Source organism: Vanacampus margaritifer, chromosome 20 (genome assembly GCF_051991255.1).
Source record: "Vanacampus margaritifer isolate UIUO_Vmar chromosome 20, RoL_Vmar_1.0, whole genome shotgun sequence".
Taxonomy (NCBI): domain Eukaryota; kingdom Metazoa; phylum Chordata; class Actinopteri; order Syngnathiformes; family Syngnathidae; genus Vanacampus; species Vanacampus margaritifer.
In genome coordinates this window covers 14982955-14999804 of record NC_135451.1, presented here as the reverse complement: position 1 = coordinate 14999804, position 16850 = coordinate 14982955, and the positions used below count along the sequence as shown (strand labels likewise).

Here is a 16850-nt window from a genome sequence, read left to right as displayed (position 1 = left end):
AGTGTATGAAAATGTTGATATGCACAATATTGTACACTGAAGGCTGTATGAGAACAAATTAAGGTATTAGACTCCATTTACTATTTACATTAGGGCTACTCACTCATATGCTGTAATTGATTGTGTATCTATTTGTTCAATTAATCAATAAATCAGATAAAACAAAACCATTTCAATCAAAAACAGGACATTGTCAAATTGACAGTGAAGAAAAAGCAGTCGGAAAAAATGGCAAAAATATTGTCTCCAAAGTAAAAGCAAATGTTTGCTCGTATCTTATTTTGAAGATAATTGCGTTTTTAAAATGTGGCAATTCATTTGATAATTGATTGGTTTTATGTTTCCAATCCAAATAAACTGGAATCAAATAATGTACAAAATGAATAAAAACACCGAAGACCAACGTGTTTTTCCCACAAAATGTATTTCCATGCTGAAATCGAACAAGAAGAGTCTAGTCTTCTGCTTCAGACTCGTCGTCATCCTGGCTAATCTGGAAATAGCGCAACTCGTACGTTTCCTTGTCGGAGGCCACCACTCTCAGCCAATCGCGCAGGTTGTTCTTTTTCAGGTACTTCTTTGTCAAGTATTTTAAATACCTGTGGGGGCCGAGATGCAGATTTCAGTACAAAAACACAAAACATACGGGCCAAAGGAAGGAAGAAACAAAAAAAAAAAGAAGGTGTAACAGTGCTTTTGCGTTCGCCACCTTTTGGAGAACTGCTTCTCAGACGTGACGTTGATTCTGTTCTTCATGCGGCCGACCGACACGACGTTTCCGAGATTGCCGGTCTTGCCATCAACCTTGATCCTCTCTTTCAGGAAGATTTCCTATTGGACAGAGCACAGTGACATGCTAGGGAAGAGAACCCTAGCACAAAAAAGGAGCTAGGGAAGGGCGCCCTAGTCCACAAGCCACGTTAGCAGCATGCTAACCATAGCGCGTGTTTCCCTTGTTTCAACAAAATTATTTTTTCTCTTTTAAAATTTCGACTGCTTACAAAGTTAGCGGAGTCCAGGATTCCATCCTCTACAGGGTGGGTCAGGTCCAGACAGAACTTCCAGCCAGGCCCCTTTTTGCTCTTCTTGCTGACAAACTGCTTCTTCTGACGGATCTGTGATGTCGATGCGAGTTTATGAACTTCAAATCATTTGGATATTTAAAAAACGACAGTTATAAACCTCTTTCGGTGGGCGTGTTATGGTACAGTCGCTGAAACTGATGTAATACAAAAATGAAGTATAACGGAATTCAGACTTTCGGGTTTTACACATACTTGCACCACATTTAAGGAGACTTATTTCATATTTGAAGACACACGATACGTGGGCTACACGTGCCGGCTAGCGCTGCTAAGCTAGCATCTTCCGACGTTTAAAATGAGTTCAAGGTCGCACAACAGTAAAGCAACAACGTTTATTGTCATTAACACCCTATACAATTGGTGGCTTTATGTGTAAATCCAAGAGCAAACATGCAAATTCATTTAAGAGAAGCGGAGAGCCCGGGACTTACGGGTGCCATGTTGGACAGAAGGAACCGGAAAGGAAGATCCGGAAGTGACGCAAAGGGAGGTTACCAAAGCCCTTACCAAATTAGGTCGCAACAAAAATAAACTTAAAAAAATAATTAAATTGTTTTATTATACCGAGACTGTTTTCCCCCAAAACATTTGAGAGGCACAAAAATGTCTTATGAAACCGACATAAATTCCGAAGGTGAAAGAAAAAACAAAAAAAAACACACCACCATTGGGCGTGCCTCTCAATCATTAAATGGGGTAGATGCCACGGACTTCAGACTTCCGGGTTTTACACATCTGGCCGCGTTCCAACACTCGCACTCGCGCTCATTGGCGGGAAGGCGTCTCGGCTGAAATGCTTCGGACACTGAGACCGAGACTACACACTCACAGCCTCGCACCCGTCGACGGGAACGCACAACCGAGGGGCACAACGACGGAAGCGCAAGTAAAAGGGACGCGGCCCACACGTCGCAAACCGGCAACTGAGATGATGGGTGAAAACCCGGAAGTCCCGCCTCCTCCGTGGCACGCCAGAATTGACGTAACATTTATGACTCAAACAATCCACCACTCGTGGACATCAACACGTGTTCTGACTCACTTTTGACAAGAGAAATGATTCATGATTATGAAAACAAGTTTTTTTTTTGTTCTTCTGGACAACTTATTTTCAAGCTACGCAGTTTACTTTTAACTTAAGGTTGATGAAACACCCTCTTCTTGGTGAGGAATTCATATTCAAACTAAATATTACTGAACATTTTACAGCTGTAGTAGTGAGGACAAATTGCACACTATCAGAAGAACCATATGCTGCAGATAAAATTAATGCTCAGATAGCATGTTTACATCAGTCAGTTGTATTACTGAATCGGCTTGCTAGTGAGGACTGATTGTACACCATCTTGGCATTACGGGACTAGGTTAGAGTTAAGCTTTTGGGAAAAATGTGTGCCTTGCTACCATCTTGGATTTTAAGGATCTGTGTTTAAGTGAGGGGAGTTTCATCTAGATAAAAATAGGCAACTAATGGGTAGGCCATTAGAGGAGGGGCTTCCAAGTGCACTTACCAACTATTTCCAGAAACCAGACGCACAAAGGTAGACATGTTCGGAGTTGATCCATTTGTTTCAACGTTTTATTTCAGCCATCTTCAGTCAGGTGACAAAGGCCTCGAGTGAACAAAAAGTTTGCGGCCGCCACCCTCCCCAACCCGATTTTGAGTTCCTCAAACAGAAAGCTCACTGCAAAGCGCCTCCCACATGTCTGAAGCTCACACTGCATTCAAATTGCGCCTCTTGAGTAACCCCCCCCCACCCACAAAAAAAAAAGCACTCGTTTAGTATTGGGAGGATGGCTTGGGGGGAGGGGGGGAGCCCCACAGCATTCTGAGGGGAGAAATATCACTCACGTGCCTAAGGAGAATGGTGGGGACTTCCTGGTTTGGGAATTTGTGGTGTTGGGGGTGGAGCTTAAGAGCCCAGAAGTGCTCACGGCCGCCAACGTCCCGTTAATGGAGAAGCTCGACGCTAGAGGGGCGCCCCCAAGCGGATCTAGCATCTACAGAGGCCCCTCGCCTCGCGCTAAAAGATATTTCAGTCTAAAGAAGTTTCTATATATATATATATAAATATATATATATAAAAAAAAAAATAAAAAAAAAAGATGCAAAAGCTGAATCCTATCATTTCATCATTCAGGAATGTGAGCAACACTGAAGGCGAAAATAAGGTGATGCAATGAGCAGCTGATGATTTGTTTCTTTTGAAGTCGTTTTATAGAAAGTTGACGCGTTACCAACAAAACGTAAGCGATCAGGCAGCGAGCTGCAACCAAATACTCCCGACGGCTATGAGAACAAGCAAAACGGTGGGAAAATCGAGAAATGACAAAAAGAATGATTGAGGTTGTCAGTGAAGGCCGACGCTTTGGTGGCAGAACCAATGAGAATGCAAGAGACTGGTTGTGGGCGGTGCTTGTTGCCGGGGCTGCAAAGTCCGTCTCCTTATTTGTTGGCCAGGACCTTGGTAGCCACGGCACACTCCTCCCCCATGGCGGACATCACGGTGACCTGCGAAGTCACAGCGAGCCGGTCACGTGATTTGTCATGTGTGCGGTCACATGACGCGCGCAGGCGGGACTCACCAGAAACTCGTCGCCCGCCTCAAATTTAGACTCGATTTCCTTGCCAATTTCGTTGTCGGGAACGCGCAGGTCCTCACGGATGTCGCCGTTGTCGGCCATCAAGCACATGAAGTTCTCGTTGATGTTGACCAACTGAGAAAAGGACGTGCGGTTTCAGCATTATTGCAAAAAAAAAATAAAAATCAGTGCTGCTGACAAACTAATTTCATTGAAGTTACTTGCAGAGTTTTTGTTATTCACTCAATAAGAGCCCAAATTAAAGTAACCAAACTAATGAGTTTGATAGCCATGTTCTTAAGAGGAGTGGCTCAGCGTTCCAAAATCGGTTAAGTGCGACGTCTGTAAACGTACCTGATAGTCTAGCCTCTTGATGGAAGGGACATCCATGTTGTGGGTGGAGGGGCACATGTCTTCATACTTCTTCTGGGTGAAGATGTCGATGCCAGTCAGGTTAACCTGCACAACATCAGGATCAAAAAAATTAATAAATGCATTTCTTAACGGAAAAAGAGAAACAAAAGTACGCGCGCTCGCCACGACCAGCACCGCCTGGCAGGTATAAAAGTGGGCAAAGAGATTCTGGTCGTCACCTTAGCGTGGCCGTGCTTGCCGGTCTTAGAGGTGGACATCTCCACAATCTTGCAGGGACGCCCCTTGAGCACCACAAAGCCGTTCTTACGCAGGGCCGAGCACTGCATGGGGTACGTGGCCGAGGCGCCGGACTCGACGGTCCCGAAGTCGAGCTCGGGATCTGACATGATGCAATGCTTCTGGGCTGCTGGAATGCAAATTGGCCCATTAGCCACATGACAGAAATGCTACGGCAGACCCCCAAATTTAACTACTGATAACACACCTTTTTTTTATTATTTTTAAATGCCAAGTAGAGAAGATGCCTTAACCTTAACCAATTTGAGGGAAATCAAATTGTCATAGCAATATTTACTAGGGTCCAACCAATAACTTCACTTTTAAAATGTGGCCTATATATATTTATATTTTTTGACATTCCCCCCCCCCCCCCCGCTATAAAGTTAAATAATAAATACTGCAGGTTAAAAAGTTAAGTCATGTCTTAACTGTATCAAACGTTAAGGGACCAAATGTTATTTTAATTTATATATTTTTTTTTTCTTAATTGGCCAGTTAATCAGTTACCAGAATTTTATTTAGGCAAATATTGGAATCAGCCTTTAAAAAAAATAAAAATAAATCGTGGTTGCCCTAATATTTACTCTTACTAATAATAGAAAAAAATGGCAGCATTGGAAGGAATTTAAAAACAACAACAAAACTAAATTAACTTAAGCGGAAAATAAATGTATTTATTTTTTTATGATTATTTTAAGGAGCTTCAGATATTTACAAGCAAAATATAAATATCACAAAAAGATAATGCTAGTGCTAGATATAAGCCCCTACTATTTTTTTAATACCCAATTTACCTGCCAGTTTATTGTCACCGTTTAATGTTTGCATTCTTCAACTTTTAACATATGTTAAATACATATACGCAGGAGCGGAGCCATTTGCCGGAGTTGCGGAAAAGAGCTACAAGTGAGTAAAACGACAACGACATGACGCCGACATTCACGGAAAGCTTTGAATAAAGCGCCGAACAGAAGAAAACTTAGTCTAAAAAAGAAAATAAAAAGACTTTAAGTGACAGTGAAACGTGGACGCGCTGACGACGCGCTCGCGTCAACACGAGGCTGCTTGCTCATTCAAATGAGCACTTTTCAACTCTTGACTTTAATAGTTAGCGTGGGACAAATTCCAACAATACATTTCACCCCTCAACACAATAAAAACAAACATTTGTTTCAAAAAAGTTGTAAGTTTTATTAAGTTAGCAAATGCTAACCTGTGTTAGCCGGCCTGTGTTTTTCTAATGATCCTCAATTCGTCCCGTTGTCGACTCAATTCACGATTTATATTTTAACCTGACATCCATTTTAAACGTCTTCAGTCGGTTCCGGCGGTGTTGTCGCGTGTCAGCAAAGCGGCGTGGAAATGAGCTGCGTGTGGGAAATAATCTCGAAAAAACGCAAAAATACACGCGGGGCGCTGGAGTACCGTTATGTGAGTTAGCTACGCCATGCTAACAGCGGCTAGCCGCCTTAGCAGTCCATTCAATTAAGTCGCCATTTAAAAAAAGAAAACGCACACAACAACGGCGCCCTCTAGAAAGTGCTCCGCGCCGAACACGTTCGAAGGGCGAGCCGAGCGGGCCGCTCTCCGTCGGAGGCCGCCGATGCGAGCAAATTAACGTGGCCCGAGTGCAACCGTTAGCCGAGAGGATGACAAGCGACTTGTAGCGGCCGCGCCGCGGCCAGTCGACGAAGGCCTCGTTTGCCGCTGTGCTTTCATTAGAGCCTGCCGCCCGTGCGACACGACAAGCCCGCAAACTCGCTCGACACGCCGACGAAAGCGACGGCTCAGGCCGCCCGACCGGCGCTCGGCTCTTTTACTCGCTCCCCGTCCGCCATCACCTGCGCCGGGGACCGTTATTTCGCTTCTTTTCCCCCCTCGAGGCACAAACACGCGCCATGCCACACTTACCTTCCAAGGAAAAGAGGAGCGAAAGTGCGCATGCGCGTCAAACTTACTGCAGCATCCGTATGTGTGAGAGGGGGAGGGAGGGGTCGTTTATGTGGCCACGCCGGGTTGCCAGGCTGGAACCCGACATGGCAACCCGAACAACCAAATACAGACAAGACATTGATATGGATTTGGGATTTTATGGCCATTAAGCCTTTTCCTCCCTAAAGGCTCTCACTAGAGAAAAAGTATAATATCCTAAAACTGCGACAAATCACCAACATTTATGTACACTTGGAAGATTGTGATGAATATTCACTAAATGAATGTGGACATGTCTACTTATGCCCACTTGTTATACATTACGATGGGTTGTTTTCCCAACTCACTCAATGGGTAGCTGCGGATGTGAGCAGATTGGGTTACTTTTACCCAACGTTGGGTTCATTATTTTTTACCCAGCAGATTGGATTCGAGTAGGCCTGAAGAGCTATTTCAGTCCACAATTAACCAAATGGCGACCAGCTTCAACTCCTGACATTTCCATGTCAAAATACAATTATGAAGAACCTGAATTTAATGTGAGCAATATCATTATCTAAGTGTTCATTTTTAATCATTTATGTTTGTTTTGTTTTTTTTGCAGAGTCTGAGAACAAAAACAAGAGATGCTGTTGCTGTACAAGAAGAGGACGTTTATTGTAGAATTCTAACATCACAGATGCGTGTCCTTAGGTTGAGGTCGTCGTTTGATTCCGGTGATCCAGATGAGGTGAAAACACACACACATGCATGTCACTCATCTGTGCTCACACACACACGCGCACGCACGCGCACACACACACGCACACAGTGACATCTGTTCACAGTCTTGATACAAAAATTGAAATACAAATATCACGATAAAAACGGTGTTGACTTTTTTTTTTGTTGTTGTTTAGAAAGTGTCATCGCTATGTTTTCTAATCTGTAGAAAGACACCTAAGCCTTGACCAACATTATTTTTTTGTCTTTCTCTAGAACTGAAGAGTAAGATATACAGTGTAAATATATATAGAGAGAGCACAGAGTGTTCAAGGAGGTGAACATCTTATACGTAACAGAAAAAAGGCTTCAGCTGGCCCATGTTGGCTTGCTATCACATACGCTCATCAGGAATAAAGAGAAAAAAAAAACAAGTGCGCAAAAACAAATGCTGGAACTAAAAACACATCCAGTTTGTGCTCAAGGGGGAAAGTGCGCCACCTCTTTGTAGAGTGGGAGAAAAACCTAAAAATAAAAAATAGTCACACAAATTCAATAGAACCGCAATGAATAAATCATGTGATGTGCATGACTTATTTCATTGTTACAATGTTGACAGGTACATTTTGACGGAAAGTCGTTTTGAGCATTTTTCGCCCATTTCCATCACATCCAAGGTCGTTAGTTAGCAAGAGGACAATTTAGCGCACTAGAAGGGCTTATTTTAACACGCTGGTAGTTTTTGACATGCGCGGTAACGTGGGGCCCCGCACATGGGGGCAAAAATGCTACATTTTTTGGTGGCGTCATCAATTGGCGTGAAAATGGATCGTCAGTGGTTTTGCCAGTGGCACTAGTCGAGGAAAACAATGTATTAATAATACGACATGCACTGAATTGTCTTACTAGTAAGGACTAAAGTACATGGATGTCAAGAAATGGAATAAATGTTCGACTGGGCTTTCCATCCGTTTTGCTCAGTAGCCAAGAACGCATGTGGAGTTTCCTGAGTGAGTGACGTCGGAGCGATGGTGCGTTCAAGGACGCCGGCATGGCGGCGGCACTACTACACTTGGCGGCCCGCGTTTGGGTGCACCGTTTGTTTATTACGCAGCAGAGGGCCGTTGATATGATCCAATGAGCTCGAATCCCAGTTCAGCAGAACTCCGTTCATTATTTTAGCGTCGTGCGTTGTTGCTCAGGTGAGTTTGAATTCTTGACTGTGAACATTGAGTACCTGCTCGTCTCCCTTTTTCCTTGCATTACGTTTCTATGACGTCACAGTTATGTGGTGTCCAAGCACAAAAAAAAAAAAAGGTTATGCAAAGTACACAACTAAAGGAAGTGGCTGTGTTGGGAATCATTCGCTACTGAATCTCTATAAATTGACTGTTTAAAAAAAAAGTAAACAAAATCCTAAAACAAAGATAATTACATCTTGTGTGTTAAAACGACCACATAGCTTAGCCTTTAAGTCTGCTAGCTTAATGCTAACGCTGTTGTAGCAAGCTTAGCCTTTCAGCCCGCTAGCTTAATGCTAACGCTAAATAGCAAGCTTAGCCTTTCAGCCCGCTAGCTTGATGCTAACGCTAAATAGCAAGCTTAGCCTTTCAGCCCGCTAGCTTATTGCTAACGCTAAATAGCATCTACGTTGCTGTGCTTTAACTCTTTAAAAGTTGAATTAAACAAATGTTGGAATTCCCGACACAGCCAGCGACATGAACTATGTTGTGCAAAACTCCGATGTGTGCGGATGTGCAGGGTAGCGCGGTGCGTCCTAAACAGTGGGAGTATTTACACAGTAGGATGAATCGTGGGGCGGTAACTCAGTTAGCAGCGTCCCCTTGTTTGTTTTTGTTTTTTTTATGACAAACAATACAAAGGTTCCGATATCAGCAGGTGGCACTGAGCCAACCTCAAAAAGCTGCTCGCTGTTGTTTTGGTGGCGTCTGCTAGCAGCCAGGAGAAAGATGACATCTTTGAGCAGCACTTTTAGGTAAGGTGAAGTAACCAAGAATAAATACTTTGTTACTATACATAAGTTTAAAAAAAAAAAAAATTGGGGTTAATGTACTTATTTGTATTTATTTATTTTTTTGACGACACATTGTCTGTTTAAGAAAAAACGGATGTGCCAATATGACAGCAAATTTTGTGCAGGAATTTCACCTCGGCAGCAGAACGCCATCTTAAGTATTCACTACACAATGAATGAATGAGGAAAGATCAGGTGCGCAAAGTGGAAGTTAGCTCAGGAGAGGAAAAAGAGAGAAAACAATTTGAACACGTGGATAGTGATAAGTTTAAAACAAAACTGCAAGAACAAAAAGTCAATGATGCATGCGAGGGTTGCAAAATTGCGGGAATTTTCAAAGTTGGGAATTGATGTGCATTTACAGTACAGGAATTTATAAAACGGAAGGTTGGCTCATAACAGGAAACAAAAATTTAGTTTAGTCTATTTAATCATTAATCAGACGGCCAGTTAAATCGTCCGAGATTGGGATTTTTCAAAACAATCCTCATTGGCTGGAGTTTTGCTGATTAAACGCCGCCATCATTTTACTTTGTCATGAAACAGTAAAATGTATTTTTGTTGTGCCAAGGGACCCCCAAAAACTTTATTTTATTCATTATATATATGTTTTCAAATAATCTATAAATAATTATTAATAATAATAATTAATTGGTTATCTGATTTTTTTTCTGCCATATATCGGAATCAGTATTATCGGCCTAAAAATATCCACAAATAGATTTCATGGAAGTACAGTCGGACCTTGACTTTACAATTGTTCCAACTTAAATTTGTCAAGTTACAAGCTGCTAAATTTTTGCGAGCCAAAAATTAGTTACAAGCAAGCTTCTGACACAAAACCAATTGAGTGAAGTAAAAAAAAAATAAAAAAAAATATTTTGCCTGTGACAAAACAAAAATGTCTTCCTATTAAGTTAACCTAAATTCTCATTTACAGTAATTCTCATGCAGTTTCCAAACTGGAATATTTCCCAAATTCCCCATTTTAATTTGCCGTGGAAATTTTTAACGTACATTTTTTACCCTTTTGCAACCGTCCTTATGACTACAAAATAATCATCACTTTATGTCATCCTTAAATCAAGTTGTTTTTCCTCTTTTCCCTTAAAACCCCCTTTTTTTTTTTTTTACTACAAAGTTTTCGCAGCGCTCACATTTATGAGCCATTATTGGACAAAGACTTATTTTGAAAACCAACAGGCGGGCGAAGCGTCCATTTGGGAGTAAAAAGGTTTCATTTGGTTCCTGGCGCAAAAGATGAGTGGTGGCGTTAAAAGACGTCGCTGGATTGGAGCAGATCCAGGAAGTGGTCCCGCAAAGAACAAGTGATGTGCTACAAACTGTCCGCAGTCGCCCGCTCGGCCACGCGGGGAGATCCGAGGCTACTCGGCGTCACGGCGGCGACCTCTCAAGGAGCGAGCACCACAAAGGCATCCCGGAGCTCTGCCGGACCCTGAAGGGCCCGTCCTCAACACACGCCGCCCGGGGCACGGCGGCCAGGTTGCTAGTGGAGTTCGGGTTACCAGTTCATCATGGAGCTTCTGTTGAGGGTCATGAAGAACACTTGGCTGCTGCCTCCCGAACGCACGGACGCAAAGAACACCTGCACGGGACAAAGTGGACAATTAAAAAAATAATAATAATTAAGGCGTATGTTCTTTCTCCTATGCGTATTATACTGCCCCTGGTGGCCAGAAACAGCAGCACAATGTTCATTGAATTGAAGCCAAAAAAATTTGTTTTAATTTGTCAATATTTGACCAAATCATGTCATAATGCTGTTTTTGTGCTCAGGCCAAAGCAAAAAAAAAAAAAACTTCCTTGTCGCCATTTTCTGTCATCTTGGCGTCAAGTAACTATGTTGAAGTGAATTGAGACATTATTCCTTTGCCGCCATCTTGTGGCCTCTTATTGTCACTCGCAGCCATTTTCACTGAAGCAACCCACTTTTCCCTTTTACTGGATTTTGACAGATTTTTCAAGGCCCACCGAATATTGTGTTCTATTGCTATAAAAAACATGGAACCTACCAAAACAAAAAGATTAGACTCTCTTCTTTCTCTTTATATTTCTGTTTGTTTTGCAGAAATTAGCATTAGAATATAACTAAGTTTCATCATTATTCACAAATCTATTTAGAGTTGTGAGTAAATGAACTTTTTATCAACATGGCCCTGGTTGATCTCTTTTGCTATGCTCCCCACCTGCTGGCCGTTTGTGTAATAACTACCATTTTTTCAACTGTTCTTTGCAGTTAAGAGGCTTCTGTATGCTCTAGCATAAAAAAATCAAATAAAAACAAAAACGTATAAATACGTCTTTGGGGCACTCAAAACATTTAAAATAGAATATATTCATGTTTTTGGGACCAAATGAGTTAAAGAACTTTGTTTAAGTGTGACTTTAGACAAAATGGTGCTTTACTGCCATCTTGTGGTATCTATACGTAATAATATTTTTGAGAAGTATCAATCAATTACTTGCTGTTTTCCACTATTTGCAGCAGGAAAATATATTTGTCAAATTAACACTCACTTCAACATAGTCCCTTGGCACCAAGATGGCGGCAAAGCACTATTTTAGCCTAAATGAAACTCCTCAACTCACTTTAAAGTAGTCCCGGATGGCGGCAAAAGCACTTAAATGTCAAATCGCGCCACAACGCAGGCGACGTCGGGAGGAACATTCCGTCCGAGGCGCTCACCTTGTCGTTCCTCTCGGACAAGAACTTCAAGCGCTGCGCCCGCTTGTGCATGAAGACCCCGTCCAGGTGTCCCGTCTCCACCGAGCGGATCTCGATGGCCTTCTCTCCCCAGCCCATGATCTGGTTGGAGTGGATGTAGGCTGAAATGCACACACACAGGTGCGTACGTTTAATTCAAGACCACATATGGCGACTTTTGACTTATGAGTGCCCCAGGCTAATATGTAGCCTTTATGATTAGCGTGTTTCCGCGAAGAAGACGATCTGCCGGGGTCCGTACCGACCGAGGTGGGCATCTCCCCCCACTGCAGCACCACGTCTTTTGTGATGCGGCCGTACGTGTTGACGTAGACGCCCTCGTCCTCGTAGCACAGCAGCATCTCCATGCCGTCCGTCTTGGGCAGCACCACGATGGCGTGCGGCGTCACCTGACCTTGAATCTGGAGTCCAAAAAGAGAATACATTGAATCGGTGGCGTACGTTTGGGGAGGGGGAGGAGGGGGGGGGGGGCAGTGATCGTGGTAAGAAACTACTTACATGGGAGGGAATGTAGATGTCGTAGGGATTTCCAGAGTCCACATCCACGACGTGGAAGCCTGCGTTGGAGCCGTAGATGACCTTTAACCTCTGCCCCTCTTCCACAGTCAAGTCCACCAGCAGGGGGCGGTGCTGCAGCTCGGTGAAAGACTGACGCCACAAACGTATGTAATATGTCATATTTTTTTTAGCTTCATGCTAACATATAGTGTGAGAAGCCATTGACAGGCTAACAGAAATTAGCCTATATATAAACTGTTCGGCCAATTCAGCAACTATTTTCTACATTCCCCAAGTTTCCACTTTTTTGACTGCCAGACGTTTTCAGAAAAGGGATGCCGTGGGTGCCAGCCGATTTAAGCATTTTTGACTGATCTTTCAAGGTCCACAAAAAATTATGTGTTTGGACTATGGAAACACACATACTACCAAATGAAAGATTGGACTCTCATCTTTCATCCGAAAAAAAAAGTTTGATTCTACCTTATTCCGTTTTTCAGTAATCAACAATAGAAAATGGTTAGTTTCGCCTGTTTTGAAAAAAAAACGTCTTTTAACGTCTTTGGCACTCATCCATATGATTTTACTAAACGTTATTTAACGTTTTTGGCAGTCAAAGAGTTAAGAAAAAAACCCTAACCTTGAAGGCCATGAACTTGTGGTAAGGTTTGGGAGCCCAAGCGTAGATCTCCACGGCGTTCTTCAAGGCGATCACCAAGAACTTGATCCTCTCGTACTTGACTGCGGCAAGAGTTGAGAGGTCAGAAATGATTTGAAAAGTGCGCGCGTCTCGCATGGCGACGGAGCGAACGAGACTCCCGTACCGACTTTGTAGTGGACGCAGCCCTCCAGTTCCCCCACCGTGATCCAGCCCTGCTTCTTCTCCACCTCGGGGTCGTTGTGGAGTATCCTGTTCCTCAACCAGGACAGGTAGTAAACACGCAGCTTGTTCTTCTTGCCTGGAGACATGCGCAAAGCTCATCGTCATCAATTTTGCTTTTTTTCCCCCCCAACAAGCTGAGCAAAATGGACCCGGAAGACATTTCGAGCGTGTCCACCTGAGATGGTGACCAGGACGTTGAGACCTTCCAGGACGTCCATCTGCTGGAAGCGTCTACGGTTGATGAGGTTGTACACTTTGCCCTGCCCGCTGCGGTCCAGCAGCATCAGGCCGTTCTCGGTTCCCACCAGCAGGTTCACCCCTGCATGCACACGAAACAATATACATTGCTTCTAAAATCGCGTCAACCAATGCTAATGTTAGCATGTCAATGGCATTTTGCATTGTTTGTTAGCATTAAGCTTAGCAGACTTTTCAAAGGTGGAGCTATTTTGTGTTTAAATTCCACTTGTTGAAGGTTCCTAAAACTACGACAATCAATGCTAATGTTAGCATGTCAATAGCATTTTATATTGTTTGCTAGCATTGAGTTAAGCAGACATTCAAAGGCAAAGCTACTTTGTGGTTAAATACTACTGCTTGAAGCTTTCCAAAACCGGGACTACGAATGCTAATGTCAGCATGTCAAAGGCATTTTGCACGGTTTCCTAGCATTAAGCTAAGCAGATTTTCCCCCCAAAAAACTACGTTATTTTTTCACTACCGATGCTAACCATTTTGCATCGCTTGTTAGCATTAAGCTAAATAAACTTTCCAAAGAAAAAAACTACATTGTGTTTAAATTCCACTGCTTGAAGGTTCCTAAAACCACGACTATGAATGCTAATGTTAGCATGTCAATGGTATTTTGCATTGTTTGTTAGCATTAAGCTAAATAAACTTTCCAAAGGCAAAGCTACGCTATTTTAAACTCTGCTTTTCCACTATCGATACTAACCGTTAACATGTCAATGGTAATTTCTATTGTATGTTAGCATTAACTCATTCACTGCCATTGACGCCTATGAACGTCAAAAAATCATTTTAACTATTTCCATTAGTTTAACATTTTTTTCCACTTTTGTTAACAAGAGTATGAAAACGTAGACATTTTTTTTTATTTTTACTTTTTTTAAAGAAAAAAATATTAAAAATTAGGAGCATAGGGCAATATTTTTTTTAAATTGTAATTAATCGCATGACTTCAATAGTTAACTCACGATTAATCACGAATTTTATATCTGTTCTAAATGTACTATAATTTTTTTTAGGTTTTCATACTCTTGTTAACAAAAGTGGAATTTCTTTTTTAAACTAATAGAAATAGTTAAAATGATTTTTTGACGTCTATAGCGGTCAATGGCAGTGAATGAGTTAAAAAATTTAAAGAAAAGCTTATTAAATGCAAATTTTATATCTGCTCTAAATGTACAAAAAACAATTCTAGGCTTTCATACTCTTGTTAACAAAAATGGGAAAAAAATGTTAAACTAATAGAAATAGTTTAAAAAAAAAATTGACGTCTATGGCCGTCAATGGCAGTGAATGAGTTAAGCTAGCAGGCGGTTCTCAATGTTGTTCTCCTCACCCCAGAGGGCGGCGCACAGGATCTCGGAGTTGAACCGCTTCTTATACTTGCGGATCTCGGGCGTGTCGCTGTGCGGTCTGATGTTGGTGGGGTTGACGTTGACCACCGAGATCTTACGGGCCTCGTTGAGCCGCGCCTGCTCCTGCTTCAGCAGCTCGTCGGCAAACAGCGCTGCGCCACAACACAAAGCATCCCATCCATTAGGGTTTGTTTGCTTTATTGACGGCCATTATCTGACCTACCTGAAGCAGAGATGTTGTCGTCGTCGTCGTCTGTCGGGGACGTCCCGTAAACCCTGGGATCCACAAATGGCGTGAAGGAGGCCTTGGAGCCTCCGCCGCCTCCTCCTCCCATCCCGTACTGCGGGGATGCAAAAACACAGCTTAGCCACAGGTGGAAGAGTTTCCACGTAAAAGTCTTCAATGAAAAGCTTGGACGGGTTGCTATGACAACGGCAGAGCTTGAGTACATCTGGGAGGAACTTTGCGGGTCAGAGGCCAGGAGAGGGATCAAAGGGCTGTGTTAGGATTCGAAGACTTCCAATTACCAAATCAGTAAACTTGGAACATTGGGGGTCACTGGGAGGGATCACGGTGTGGGGGTCACGGGGTGACAAGGTGACGTTTGATTGGACGTCGGATTCATTCAACCTACTTGTGCCCCGGGAGCGTTGCCAGGGGCAACGAGGGGGGAGGCGCTTTGCTGCACCAAATCGGGGAGATTTGAGGCATCGGCAAACAAATTAGCGATGCCGAAGACGCCGTTGCTGGCGGTGGAGCTCCGCCTCCGCTCGCCACGCTTCTGGAAAAAGACAGACAGGGGGCGGGCAGCGTGGCTGTGATTGGCTGGTGAGGGGCAGGAGAGAGCAGGTTGAAGGGTGCTTTTGGTTTTCGTTCTCGAAGGGAAGGAGTGCGGCTACTGGATGCGGCCACGATTTGGTCATGAGGCTGCTAAATCAGTTGCTCTTTGACTTGGTGAAGCAGCATGTGGTTCAGTGCGTGAGGACGCTCACCTCGCGCATCATCAGCGTGCCTTCCCGAGAGTTGTTTCCGTACGCGTCGCCGTGCGAGTCGTTTCCTCCCATCATGCCCAGCGACTCGTTGGCTCCCTGGCTGGCGGCGGGCCTGAAAGACATTTTGGGTATGTCTCAATTCTTTCTTGGCAACCTCCTCAGTCCTAAGAAGGACAAACGTTTCTCTCTTCTGTGTTTATTCTTATTATTATTTATTTTATTTTATTATTTTTAAAATGTATATATTATAGTTTATTTATATTATTTTATTTAGATGGCAATCAAAAATGGTGAAATGTCTATGCTAATTTCTGTTAGCCTGTTTATGGTGTTAGCATTAAGCTAGAAGACTTTCGTTATTACAAGGTAAAATGCTCACATGATGCGCGGTATGTCGCTAACGGCAACCGTTCCGTCGTTTGCTCCTCCCTCGCCGTCGCCGTCCTCATCCTCGCTGCTGTGCGACTCCTCGCTGGATGAAGAGTAATCGGTGACCTTAACGGGCGGCCGGCTGGTTTCTTCGCCCTGGCGCAGCTCTCGCAACTCTTTGGCCAACGCCGTCAGGTCCTGGCAGGGACATAAAGCAGGTGATTAGTTCTGAGAAAAGAGGAGTTAAGAACCTTACGTCGTTCTTTATCTCAGTAGCAAGTTGTGTGGTGCCAAGGAACTATGTTGATGTGGTGGACAAGTTTTCACTATTTATATCGGGTCAGGTGCACAGTGTGGTGGCCTCACTAAGGTAGACACTTCTGGGGGTGGGGGGGGTTGGGGGGGGTGTATGGGTGTGCTGCATGCTGGGGGGTAAAGGTTTAAGGTCAGGGAAACCCCCAAACTATCAACTAATAAACAGGAAGGGGCGGTGAACATAGACATACATACATTAACACCTAATGGCCCAGTGCAGTGACATGACAGCACAACCGCCATATTGGATGTGGCAGTTTTGCCCATGAACTAAAAGTCGCAGGACTGAAATTGAGAAAGCAACAATCCAAAAAGGACGAGTAAAATTACTCGTCCTAATGAGAAACATATTTCAGTGTAGGGGCTTCATAATATTTACATTAAAAACATAAAAAAAACTTTTAAAGCCCCAAACCAACCTACTCTGTATGTGCAATGTATTGATTGTTAC

At 43.3% G+C, this 16850-nt stretch overlaps 3 protein-coding genes across 19 annotated transcripts in view; all 3 read right to left on the bottom strand.

The window, feature by feature from the left end:
* Positions 1 to 405: 405 nt before the first annotated feature.
* On the bottom strand, positions 406 to 2486 carry rpl22l1 (ribosomal protein L22-like 1). The gene is made up of 4 exons (XM_077554365.1): positions 1517 to 2486; positions 1002 to 1115; positions 710 to 831; positions 406 to 599 (listed from the first exon to the last, which is right to left on the bottom strand). Exons 1-4 carry the CDS (start codon positions 1523 to 1525, stop codon positions 455 to 457), a joined length of 390 nt encoding a protein of 129 aa, XP_077410491.1. The 5' UTR covers positions 1526 to 2486; the 3' UTR covers positions 406 to 454.
* Positions 2487 to 2635: 149 nt separating this feature from the next.
* On the bottom strand, positions 2636 to 6290 carry LOC144040280 (eukaryotic translation initiation factor 5A-1-like). Of its 2 annotated transcripts, none has more exons than XM_077554363.1 (5): positions 6234 to 6290; positions 4262 to 4449; positions 4023 to 4127; positions 3672 to 3803; positions 2636 to 3597 (listed from the first exon to the last, which is right to left on the bottom strand). In XM_077554363.1, the coding sequence occupies exons 2-5, from the start codon at positions 4427 to 4429 to the stop codon at positions 3532 to 3534; spliced, it is 471 nt and encodes a 156-aa protein (XP_077410489.1). In that variant the 5' UTR covers positions 4430 to 4449; positions 6234 to 6290; the 3' UTR covers positions 2636 to 3531. The 2 variants fall into 2 exon arrangements, with proteins under 2 accessions (XP_077410489.1, XP_077410490.1); XM_077554364.1 differs by having other exon boundaries at positions 4262 to 4446; positions 6234 to 6276.
* Positions 6291 to 6886: 596 nt separating this feature from the next.
* Positions 6887 to 16850, bottom strand: part of tnikb (TRAF2 and NCK interacting kinase b) — a 29982-nt gene continuing 20018 nt past the window's right edge. For 14 of the 16 annotated variants that reach the window (XM_077555126.1, XM_077555128.1, XM_077555127.1 and 11 more), the window contains 12 exons: positions 16095 to 16282; positions 15716 to 15827; positions 15358 to 15504; positions 14946 to 15063; positions 14704 to 14874; positions 13294 to 13437; positions 13060 to 13194; positions 12876 to 12976; positions 12236 to 12385; positions 11979 to 12138; positions 11699 to 11838; positions 6887 to 10597 (listed from right to left, as the gene is read on the bottom strand). In XM_077555126.1, coding sequence (XP_077411252.1) covers positions 10514 to 10597; positions 11699 to 11838; positions 11979 to 12138; positions 12236 to 12385; positions 12876 to 12976; positions 13060 to 13194; positions 13294 to 13437; positions 14704 to 14874; positions 14946 to 15063; positions 15358 to 15504; positions 15716 to 15827; positions 16095 to 16282 — 1650 coding nt within the window. In that variant the 3' untranslated portion in view covers positions 6887 to 10513. The remainder of the gene's footprint in view (positions 10598 to 11698; positions 11839 to 11978; positions 12139 to 12235; positions 12386 to 12875; positions 12977 to 13059; positions 13195 to 13293; positions 13438 to 14703; positions 14875 to 14945; positions 15064 to 15357; positions 15505 to 15715; positions 15828 to 16094; positions 16283 to 16850) is intronic. The other 2 variants (XM_077555131.1, XM_077555139.1) reach the window with 1 other exon arrangement.